We start from the raw sequence: 12,554 nt of genomic DNA on the forward strand, positions 1-12,554 counted from the left end.
CATCACTGCCTGGTTTGGGACCTGCACAGCCTCTGACCGCAAGTCCCTCCAACGCATTGTGAGGACAGCTGAGAAGATCATCGGAGTCTCTCTCCCCTCCGTCATGGACATTTACACCACCCGCTGCATCCGCAAAGCAACCAGCATTGTGGATGACTCCACCCACCCTTCACACAGTCTGTTCTCCCTCCTGCCATCAGGAAGAAGGTACCGCAGCATCCGGTCCAACACGACCAGACTCTGCAACAGCTTCTTCCCCCAAGCCATCAGACTCCTCAACACAACTCAACTCCTGAACTGATATCTTACACTCTCCCTCTCTCTCTCTCTCTCTCTCTCTCTCTCTCCCTCTCTCTCTCTTTCCAACCATTTATCCCAGATAACATGGGAAGCATTTTTTGCACAAGCATTTGCACTGACAACTTTACTACCTCACTGGACTCTATTTATCGCACATTGCACAACTTGCACACTACAGTCATTATTTATTATCCTCTGTCTGTACTGTGTTGTCTGTCCGCACTTGTTTGTTTGTGTTGCACTTGTGTCTTGTATGCACTGTCTATGTTGCACCATGGTCCGGGAGGAACGTTGTTTCGTTTCACTGTGTACTCTGTATGTAGTTGAAATGACAATAAACCCACTTGACTTGACTTGACTTGACTCAACTAGAAGACGTTATATCATGCTCTTCTCCCACTCCCAGTTCTTTTGTAATCCATGTTATACAGTCTCTTAAGAAAACCACTTTTTCTTAAGCAGCTGGGGCAGGCATTGTCTAAACATATGAGCGTTGTCATGCAAACATATTAGTGTAGTCACCTTTCAGAACAGCAACTTCTAAAGAGAACAGAACAAAAGACCCGTATTTCACACTGGGTTGACCTGAAGAAAGAATGTTAATTTACCCAGTCACACAGTTGTGTGGTGTTCAGAGGAACAAGCCTTTCACACAAGCCCCTTTACCCAGGAGTTTAACAGTAATTAAAGGTACAGTAAAAAAAATATATAATTGTGTCAACTTGGTGAATATCTCCACACGATCGGCTAGCTGTCCGTTCTGTGTTCACGCTGAAAAAAAACCTGGTTGGTACACAGCTCTGGCTCTGTAAATAGGAAACAAACAGGGGGTGTTAATGATTAGGACAGGGGTAGGAGAGGGAAAGGGCACACTTTGTATTGCACATGCTACCTGCAGAAATCTAGAGAGAGATGGCCGGAACAGCCAAAAAAGGAGAAGATCTGATTTTTTTAGGTCATTTTCAGAGCGTGAAATCCAATCAGCACCCTCTGCATTACAAACCAGCCTATGGAATTTTGGCTTTCCGAGTTGGGAAGAATCTTTGACACCACTTGTTCAATGGTCCTCTGGTAGTTATCCCGTTTTTCATTTCCACCCAACTTGGAAAGGGCAAAGCGATTTGGCAATAACAACTTAATTGCATCCGTAGTTAGTTGTTGAGAACCAAGTGTTGGGAATGTAAAGGATGAAGGTTTTGGAACACATTGCATTATGGTCATTGTTGTCAGTTTAGCTGTAGTTGCCTTGTACTGCAGCCGTGTGCAACACGTGAAATGCTCTCTCACTCTGCCCTCTTAAGGTGGCTACATTAAACCTAAACTTGAACGCCGCTCGTTTGATGATGTTCGCCTTGGTACAGTGCGTCTATGAATTTGAGGGGGCAGAGATTAGGAAGGAGCACTGAAGGGAGGGGAGTGTTTATTTGCAGTTGAGTTCAAATATCAATATTCTCCAGAAAACTTCAGGCACCTTCAGGCAGGGAAGGGTTAAAGCAAGATCATGCCGAATTGTACCATAAAATAGCAGCTTCAAAGTCAAGCTGACGCTCCACTCTGGGCTCGACTTACCAGCTATTTCTCTATGTAACTTTGGTGGAGATGCACAAGACAAGACATCTTGTGTGAACTGCGTAACACACGAGAAACAGAAGCTGGACAGCACAGTCGGCACAGCAAAACGACAGTCGACAAAGAAAACAGCTTTTGTTGTTACAGTCAAGTTCTCAGTTTTAGCGAGAATAAAAAGCCATAGGAGTGTATTTCTGTTCATGATACAGGAATGAAGGAGCTTTTGCGATTGGTGGAGCTCTTTATCCTCAAACATAGTCCCATCTGCTTACAAGAACATCCGCTACCCCGCAAAAGCTACCAACTGAGGCGCATTGGAAGCTAGCAAAAGCATCTTCTAAGACATGTCTCCACTCATTCCACTCATCTTTTTGCACCCCTTTTTGCTTGTAGGAGAACCTGACGGAGAGCCTTATGCATATGGAACATCCCAGTTCTCTGCGTGACCTTTCATGGTGAGTATAAATGTGCATCCATCCTGGTAAAGCATCATTTCAGGGCTTGAAGTGTAGACAGAAACATGCGGCTAAACGCAGGCAGTAAAGCAATGTGAGCAGCTGAGCAGGTCGCTGTGGTGGTAAGCTCAAGTTATCTCACTCTCACACGACAAACAGATGAAAGCAAAACAGGCAAACTTAAAAAGACTGATTCGTCCCCAAAACATCAAGCGAATGTTGTGGGACTCTAAGTACATGCTGTACCAGATGAAACTGCCATGTCAGACACAACTGAAAGAAAGGAAACACTGAAGAAAAGTTTCACTTCAAGAAGGGTTTCAGATGCTGATCCTCATGAGAAGAGTCTTTATCAAAGCATTCAACATCAAAAAAGTGAAGACTCCAAGTGCCTCTGGCGGCCATTACCAACGGCTTCATAAGCTCCACGCAATAGGAAGCCTGTCTGCTCTAATTTGATTGATTAGACAGACAGGCCCTTCGGATACACTGCAGGGATGAGCATTCATGGTTTTATTTAATGATCACTGGTACTTTGAAAATAATAAAAAAGCAGCACATCTCTGAACCCACTTCGGGCTGGGCGTTCCACAAGCACTGCTATTCTGAGAAGCCTGGGCATAAACAGCAGTAAAATATGGCATTATACGTCTACAAGGGCAGCTAAATGGTCTCGTAGATCTTTTCCTACTGCTCTGAGACATTGCAGGGGATGTTAAATGGTGGTAAACAAGGATGAAAAATGAAGCTGTGGCCATTTGTTTCTACTAATGAACCGTAGATAGATAGATAGATTAGATAAGATGTTAATATGGGATCTGCATGCGTTTAGCAGGAGAGGGGCACAAACTAAAGAAGGGGAGCAATGTAACATGTATAATGTTAGTGAGTCTTTTGCTCACAACACCACATCTCATTTGGGTTAGGCTTAGGAATCTGACTTGGCCTTTAGTTAAATAACTTAGTAGTGTGCTTTGTAGAAATGGACTGATCAGAGTGTTTGGGGTCGATAATGATCGCAGATTGCAAACGCTGTTTAAGGGCGGTGCCGAATGCCACATTAACCTGTCCAGGCAAACTTGGTAATGCGGCATCATGCAGGACATCTGTAATGTTCCTGTTTTGATTCCTGTTTGGAATCAGCCACATTTAAAACACTGTTCTCATGCAGAACTGTGTGATTAATGGTGATTATTAGCTCTGCTGTCTTCTGATATACACTGTACTGGGCTGAGTGATGGACTCTCAAGGGGGGTCTCTGGGTTAGTGGTGTTACAAGTCTTTACTATTTGTGCATTCTGCAAATGTGATTTTGAGTCAGATACCATTAAAAATACCACACAGATTTAGCACATGGAGTGAAATTTAACACTGGTGTTTAATGGGGTTCCGCAGCCTGAGGTCTGGATTGTGACCAAGGAGCCTCACACAAGACTGCAGCAACTCATAACATATGGAAACACTTCATTGATTGGTAATAACGATAGCAGTCAGATCGTTATCTAGGTCACAATTACAGACAAACACAATCTAATTAAACTAATAACATGCAAACTGTTCATATTGAGCACATTAAGTAAACATCCACAGTGCAGGCTAGAAAAAGTAAGTGAGCAAGAGAGCTCAGAAAACATGTTATAGTGACACATGTTTCTCATTAGGAAAGGCTACAAAAGCATTGCAAAGATCTGGCTGTACATAAATACACATTTAGAGAAATTGTCTTCAAACGGGAGCTTTGTTCAGGGCTGGTGCTACTGTCCACAAGACAGCAAAAACACCTTGGTTCATGTGTGCACTATTAGACAAACACTAACCAAGGATGGTGTTCATCGAAAGACACCACAAAGGAAGCTGTTGCTGTAAAAAAGCCCGTCTCAAGTTTGCCCAAGATCACCTGGATGTTCCACAATGCTTCTAGGACAAAAGTGAAACTTTTTTGAACAAATGAACAACGTTCTGTTTGGAGGAAAAAAGGACTTTGCACATCAACACTAAAACCTCTTTCTAACTGTGAAGGATGGTGGAAAGAGAATCATTGTTTGGTCTGCTTTGATTCCTCAGGGCCTGGATGCCTGAGGAACAATGAATTCAAAGGTGTATCATTTGACAGGAGAATGTGAGGGCAACAGTCCATGACCTCAAGCTGAAGAGACACTGGGTGATGCAACAGGACAACGGCCTTGGACAAAGCACTTAAGATGAAAGGATTGATTGACATCAATATCGGACAATATTCAGCCCAAATATGCAATCGGGCAATAATTTAGCCAATCCTGACAGCTGGTAAGATCATGTGATTTATATTTTGTGAGTTGCTAAAGCACTGTGTGAGGCCCCTTGGTCACAGGAGGCTGCAGCTCCTCATTCATGACAATATGGACCTCAGGCTGCAGAACCCCATTAAAGCCACCAGTGTTAAATTTCTTTCCATGTGCTAAATCAGTGTGGTATTTTTTAACTGTATCTGATTCAAAATCACATATTTGCAGAATGTATAAATGTAACATGTTTTGTGGGGGAGTAGAGTAAAGACTTTTAACACTACTGACTGGATACCCCCCTCAAGATTTCATCACTCAGCCCAGTACAGTGTATATCAGAAGACAGCAGAGCTAATAAACACCATTAACCCCACTTTGAGCTCCATCATGCAGTTCTGCATGAGAACAGTGTTTTAAATGTGGCTGATTCCAAAAAGTGACATAAATTTTACATTGAGAGACAAAGCAGGAACATTATGCAACATTACAGAGTTTGCCTGGACAGGTTAATGTGGCATCCAGCCCCGCCCTCAAATGGTGTTTGGAGGAAGGTCAATCATGCTGAAAGACGATCTGCGATCATTATCGGTCCCAAAAACACTGATCGGTCCATCTCTACAAAGCACACAAGTTAATCAACTGTAGGGCAAGTCCTAAGCTTAACCACATTGAGATTTCTAACCACACTGCATGCAAGACATCCAAGAAATATTGATGAACTGAAACACATTTGCAGGGAGGAATGGTCCAAAGGAAGAAAATGCTTTTTGCTGTTTGAAAGTCTAGAAATATTATTGCTGTTATTTTTAGGGCTTATCTAGGACTCACTGTAATAAACAACGTTACCATTCCTTTTACCAGGGGCTACCAGGGGCTTTTAATAATCTTTGATGCCATCAGAAAAAAAATCAGGTATTAAGAATAGAGAGGGTCAGGCCCAGGACCTTCCAGAGGAACTCCCCTCCCCAGTTACGCTACGTGACATTTGCGTAAATTTAAAACCAGGTGGTTTTCGCTGCCGGTGGATTTAAAATACATCAAGGAAGTGCCGACCAACTCCTTTGAGGTCAAAAAGTACTTTTGAAATGCAAGTACTGATCACATCTTAGGTCAGTTTGCCAAGGTCCATATTTTACTGGAGATCAAAACCTGAAACGGACGAGGGCTGCATCTAATAATTCTCTCTATAATCAGTTAACCTCCCATGTATTACTTTTATATGTAACTTACATGAAATTACACATTATTTATTTCTTGGAAGCCAGTATTATTCATATGGGTGCATACATATGTACATATATATATGAAAAGCAACAAAGGGGAGCAATATCCCCTTTAAAGTAAACCATAACCACATGAATAGTCTTTACAATGTTACAATGGCTGTTGGTACATGAGCAAGACACTGTGGGGAACTATAGCAGTTCCAGCTGTATGTGTGTCACAGAATCTGCAGTGACATGAGGGATTAGGGTACAGAGATAGGAGGGGAGGGGTGGTGAGGCAGAAGAAGGGGCGGGGGGGTACGAAGGGCTTGGAGACGAGGCAATAGGGAATTAATGCCACTGCCAAAACTTTGTCACAGGCTACTCTCTGCACTGCAGTGGATAACAAGAGGACCGGATGCCTAAATACATACTCAATCCCTCCCACATACTCACACATGTATGACATTTGGCTGACTCCTTTATCCAGAGCGGCTTACATTTGAATCTTGTTACACAGGGAGGTGAATGTGGTGTTAGAAGTCTTGCCCAAGGACTGTAACTGGTATAGTGTGCTGTGTTCGCCCAGCCAGTGAAACAAAACCTAGTCTGCCATGGGAAAGGTGGTGCTGTTGTGCTATGCTATTCCAACCATTGGCTGGCAGTTGCACAGAGACACACTGCTTTTGTACCTTCAGCTTGTGCCTTTTAAGTTCCTCCATTATGGACCTACTCCATTATTAGAGGTGTGCAGCTGTTTTACAGATGGTGTGATGTTTGCTTGCAGGATTTGCTGGTATTTAATTGAACCTATTCATCCCTCTACCAGTGAAATGTCCCCTGTGTCCCTGGCTGCAACACAAGCTCAAAGCATGATGGATCCACCATTGTGCTTTCCAGTTGGAGAGGTGTTATTTCATAAAATTCGGCACCCTTTTTGGGGCCTAGAAGGGCCAATTTTCCTTACTGACTGACTGACTGACCGACTTTGTTCAAACGCACATTTGCAAGGACTGCCTCTTGCTTACCTAGAAAATGACGGTTCGGGGACTATATTTTGCCACAAAGCTAACAAGTATATGTGCTGTCTGCATTAACATGTCTGTAGCGTAACCAGCCTCACCCAGCCTTGTCTACCACTGCTTCCACAACGTTAGCACCGCTACTGCGTCCGCTGCCGGCTGTGCCCAGCATCACTACTGCTGTGTTAGTTACAAGCCATGTTCGGGAGGTCCTGGGCCTTCACATCTAAACATTAGTAAATATGTGGGCTACATTTTAAGGGCTCTGCGGGCAAGGTGGAAAATGCTACAGGAAACATAACAGAGATCATTTTATGCCACAGAACCTTTTTCACAATAAAGAGCAGATATTTCACAATAAAGACGGTCCCAAACTCCCCCAATACTATGGCAATGACCATTCTATGCAGCCAATGGTGGTCCGGCAAAACTAGGCTCCAAACACACCTTTTCTCATTACGGCCACATCCTGGTTTAACCTCATCGGTCCAGAGGACAGCTACCTGAAAATGCTTTGCTATCTCCTTATAGTCTTCTCCTTCTTTGAGGCCATCTGTTATATTATTAGGGTCTGAGACCTTGAGTCAAAGTTAGCTCAGAGCTCACATCTCTTTCTGTGCCCAAACGTCTGCATGCCACTATTCATACCTGTTCAAGTATCTCTGGTTTTCCTACAAAATAAAGACACAGACACAAAGGCTGAACACACACACATACATACACAGGGAACACCTTGGCTTAACGTTGCATGGCTATGGGACCCAAAAGTAATGTACCAATATTTGTTATCTTGTACCAATGTATACTTTGCGCCCTTTCCACATGCATGCACACACACACACACACACGGGGTTGAATTTCGCATATTCGTCTTAGTTGAGGGTGTGATAGGACTGGAGAGCGAGTCCCTACAGATAGAGTCATCAAAGGCCCTGCATATCAAAGAAGCCACAGCGGACACACACACACGCAATGCTATGAATCATTTACCAGGCTCGGAGAAACCCAGCACACACACACACACCACCCAGCTGGGGGTAAGAAAGTGAGAGTGAGAGTAAGAGTAAGCATAAGAGTGTGTGTGTGTGTGTAGGAGTGTGTGATAGGGATGGAGAAAGAGAGAGTATAAGACAGAGAGAGAGAGAGATCTAATCATCATAGCAATTTCACAGCAACTCAAAGAGTAAGAAATTCCAACCCGAGCTCTAATTGAGGCACTACTGTACTTTCTTTTGGATTCACGGTCAGTGTGAGTACATTTACGCTATATGACATTCAGAGGTGTGAGCTCATGTTTGTGCATATATACAAGACCCATAATGTTTGGGATGAAGACACATTATACCTTGCCTCGTCCCTCTGCTCCACAGTTTAACATTTCTAATTCAACCAATCACACATGATTAAAGCACACACTCCAGACTTTTATTTAAGGGTATCATATTTCAGTTTCACCCAGTTGTTTGGGACCGGGGCTGGATGATACGACCAGAATTTAGGGCTGCACAATAGGGCTGCACAGTATATCATATATATTGCACAACAGGGCTGCAGAATGTATTGTTTCAGATACGTCATCGCTAAGTGAGCAAAAAAAAAAATTCCCACTGGTCTTATTTTCCATGACATATCTACCATTCTTCCATATTTACTTCAATCCGGTCTTGTGTACATGAGGTGCAATATTAATACTGCAACATTTTGGACCACTGATTTCTGGTGAAATCTGTTAAAAGATCCTGTATTTTTAACATCACAATATTTATCGCAGAAGAAAACACTATTGCAATTTCATTTTTGTAATATTGTTTAATATAGCTCTACTCCAAACGTCTGAAAAATGAATTTAGTCAAGTCTATGAAACCTTCTATAAATCTATACAGTATTTTAGAAAGAAAATAATACAAATAAACCAATAATTACCTTGTAGTTGTATTTAGCCTTCATATAAACACAAAAAAACTGACATGACATCGCCATCAAATCCATACACATATGTACGCCTTGACGAAAGATGAAATGATTAGCCTATAAAACAATTACTTAAATAGAGGAATAAAATAATCTAATTAAAACTACAGTCCGACTAAGTACTAAAAAATATTGGGTGTCTGGGTATGATATGAAGCTTTATGTTGAGTAGTGTGCAGGGTGAAGCGCAACGCTCTATAGCCATGTACAACACATAGCACCCCAACATTCACAGTGAATGCAGTCTGAAGTAGGGTAAGGCTACTGCTGTGGACACTGATCACAAAGTGGCTCACTGTGCTAACCCAATATTCCACCAGGCTATTCAACGTTACTCAGAGCTGTTTAGAGCAGAGCTAACTAGCTCTTACCTTGTCCAAAGATGAGAAGGATCTGCGTCTGTGGTTGAAGGCACTAAATTAAGGCACCCACCCAAACGTCCATAAGTCTTACCCTTTTGTGGAGGGTAACGGACACGTCGGGTGCTTGTGAGGCCATCAGGTAGGACGTTATCCTCAGAACTAACCTAGTAAAGAGCCTCACAAGCCCCTGATGCGTCCACTTAGCAGCCATTTCCCTGGGTGGCCTTCAACCACAGACACAGGTCTGCTTATTAGGAAGGCGGTGGATAGTTATATGTTGCCCCACAGCACTTTTTCCAATTATTGTGACACTCTCTAACTGAGCATATTATACTACTCACTGTATGTTCATTATCGCTGTGGTTAACAAAGATAGCCACACCCACTGTTTAATGAAAAATCTATAACTCACAAATAACAGACTGGCAATGGTGGTAATGTTTTTAGGGACCGGTTGGCTTAAACGTTTATGGTACCTCATCTTCAGACTCCCCAAATATTCCACTGAGTGGACCTGTTTCAGTTGGTGGAACAGATTTGATGTGTATGTGCTAGAGCTGGGTAATATGGTAAAAATACTCACCATATTTAAAGATATACCGTATATAAAATCACCATATTTAAAGACATTTTTTTTTTTACAATACACGATAATTATTACGATACATGTAATCACAGACGAAATACATCAGTAGTGACAGATTCTTATAAACTACTATTGTTTGTAATGAAACCCGCAGCAGATCTTCGATAGCTGAACCACTTCCTCACCACTGCATTAGTCTTTCCTCTCCCACCAGCTAGGTGTCTACTTTATTATCACTTGAGGAAGCTTGTTCAGTCACATTTGTATTGTGGTCATTTAGCAGCTAAAACTTGCTGCGTTGGAGCCTAGCCTACTACTGCTGAACACTGGCTGTGTGACGGCGGTATACGTCATCACGCACTGACGTAGCCAAGATATGGAAGCCAATAGTGTTCTGCTCTTTCTGCTCACTCTGAATGCAATGAACCGACAGCAGCGCCCTTAACTGAACTGAGTATCTATGCTGGTGTTGCTTTGCCAAATCTCTAATGCAGCCTATCTCCAGCCTGTCGTCAGTTCTTGCTTGTTTCAGGGCCTTGGTCCCTTAAGCTTTCTTGGCTCAACTGAATTTAAATCAGGTGACTGTCAAGAACTTTCCATTTTTCCTTGCCTTTAGCAGTGTGTTCGGGATCATTATCTTGCAGTAGGATGAAGCACAGTCCAATCAGTTTGGAGGTATTTACTGGACTTTGAGCAGATAAGATGTCCCTGTACACCTCAGAACTTCCTTCAGCAGTTACATCATCAATGAAGACGACCAGTACCAGCACCAGTACCTGTAGCAGCCATACATGCCCAATGTACACAGAAGCGGCGGTATGCTCTGGACTGTAGGCAATTCACACTTTGCTCTTGCCATCCTTTGGTCTGATCTGTCCACAAGATCTTCTTCCAGAATTCTGCAGCTCTGCAGATAGCCTCTGACAAATACACACTAGCCTCCTGGAGGATGTTTCTGATTTGTTGGACAGACAATTGAGGATTTTTCTTTACCATAGTGAGGACTCTTCTGCCATTAGGTGTTCCTTGGCCTACCAGTCCCTTTGTGATTAAGGGGCTCACCAGCGCAGTCCAGCGATTAATGTGCTCTTCAATGCAGCGATTAAGCACAGTGTTCAGTGATTAATGAGCTTTCTTTTTAATGATATTCCACACCGTTGATTTTGGAAATCCCAATGGTTGACCGATGTCTCTAATGGTTTAATGGCAACTACAGACTCCAAAGGTGTCTGAAAGTTCAGAAACAAGCCTAGGTATCTTCCACTTGCACTAATGAAGCAATGCACACATATGAAGCCAAATGTCCCAAACATTATTAGGGCTGTGTAAAAATTATGGAATGTTAAACTCTGGAGCAGAGGGACATAGCAAGGAAAAATGTGTCTTCGTCACAAACATTAAGGAGGGCACTAAATATATAAAGCCACTTTCAGACATGCACTGTAACACATAACACCTTCGAAAGAGCTGTATGTGTGAACGCAAACGTCCATGTCAATTGTTTCCGGACATTACCAAGACTTTATCTGCAAACCCCCTTAGTATAAAGTCTAGGTAATGCCAGTGAGTGAGTATGTGTGGGCATAGAGCAGGTAATTTTCCGGAGAATTCACAGTGGGTGTGCTGCTGACATTATTATGGATGAGTCGGTAGCCCTGTTCGCCATCTTCGATGTGCTGTTTTGCGTCCTCCTGCAGTGGCTCCTACACATATCACACAGGCACCGCCCCTTCTCTACACCATGCTGAACATTTGCTGTTGTGAGAACTTGTCTGACACAAAAACTGTCTGGCTGTCCGCTACATGTGTGAAAGGGTAACACCAAAAAAATGTCCAGACACGATTCTCCGGACATTTGTGTGTGTTTGTGTTCTGCCTGAGGCAATAAAATGTTGCACTGTCGATGCTTACTGCTGCTTGACGGAAAATGTATTTGACGCCCAAGCAGTGTGTACCACAACACCTGAAAGGTCACCAACCGCGATCATTAGAGAGGTGAAGGAAGTGCAACTGTGAAGAGGAAGGAAGAGAAGAACCTACATGTTTTTGGAATCTGCTACATGAATGACTAGACGTCTAAATCCTTTGATGACCTCTTCCCAAAACAACAGCAGATTCCAGCTACTCACCAATATCCTGTCCTCTGATTTGCCGTTTTTTGTTTCCAGCTTGATGCTGCGAACAAACTTGATTGAGCATTTGTCCATGAATTTCCTGATGCTGTCTGTTGAAAAAACAAATAATTAGCATAAATAAATAATTTTTGTTGCTGGCTTTGGTGTAAAAGCAACAGTTTTACATAGGTACAGCAACACACAAGCCAAGTGACAATGACAGATGAGCAGACAGACAGACAGACAGACACAGTTCATAAGCTTAGACAGATAGACAAACAGATGAGCAGACAGACATACAGACACACAGACAGGCAGATAGATAGATGAGCAGACAGACATGCAGACAGATAGTCAGACAGATATTCACACAAACAGATATACTTATGGAAAATCAGACACAGACATAGACAGAAATACGTGGATAGAAGAACAGATAGGAAAACAAACACAGAGAGACAGAGAGAGAGAGAGAGAGAGAGAGACTGCTACTAATTACTCTGATCCTTCCAGTTCATTCACCATACCCACACTGAGCTCCACCAGCTCAGGGACGGTATGCACTTTGCCCTTTAGCTGAACTCCACTCTGTATGCTCATAAGCCATGTGCAGTTCTCTCTACCTGAACACTAGCTGCTACATTACACACGTGATGCTGTCTACAACACCAGACCTGGACTACCTTAGCATTCACTCCCAAACAC

General features: G+C 42.8%; 1 protein-coding gene across 2 annotated transcripts in view; it reads right to left on the reverse strand.

Annotated features, from left to right (window-relative positions):
* The window catches only part of LOC140555394 (capping protein, Arp2/3 and myosin-I linker protein 3-like), an 81,862-nt gene that overhangs the window by 67,250 nt on the left and 2,058 nt on the right, over window positions 1-12,554 (reverse strand). For both annotated transcript variants that reach the window (XM_072678662.1, XM_072678663.1), the window contains exon 2: window positions 11,865-11,959. In XM_072678662.1, coding sequence (XP_072534763.1) covers window positions 11,865-11,959 — 95 coding nt within the window. The remainder of the gene's footprint in view (window positions 1-11,864; window positions 11,960-12,554) is intronic.

The sequence above is a fragment of the Salminus brasiliensis genome, chromosome 1 (assembly GCF_030463535.1).
Source record: "Salminus brasiliensis chromosome 1, fSalBra1.hap2, whole genome shotgun sequence".
NCBI classification, from domain to species: domain Eukaryota; kingdom Metazoa; phylum Chordata; class Actinopteri; order Characiformes; family Bryconidae; genus Salminus; species Salminus brasiliensis.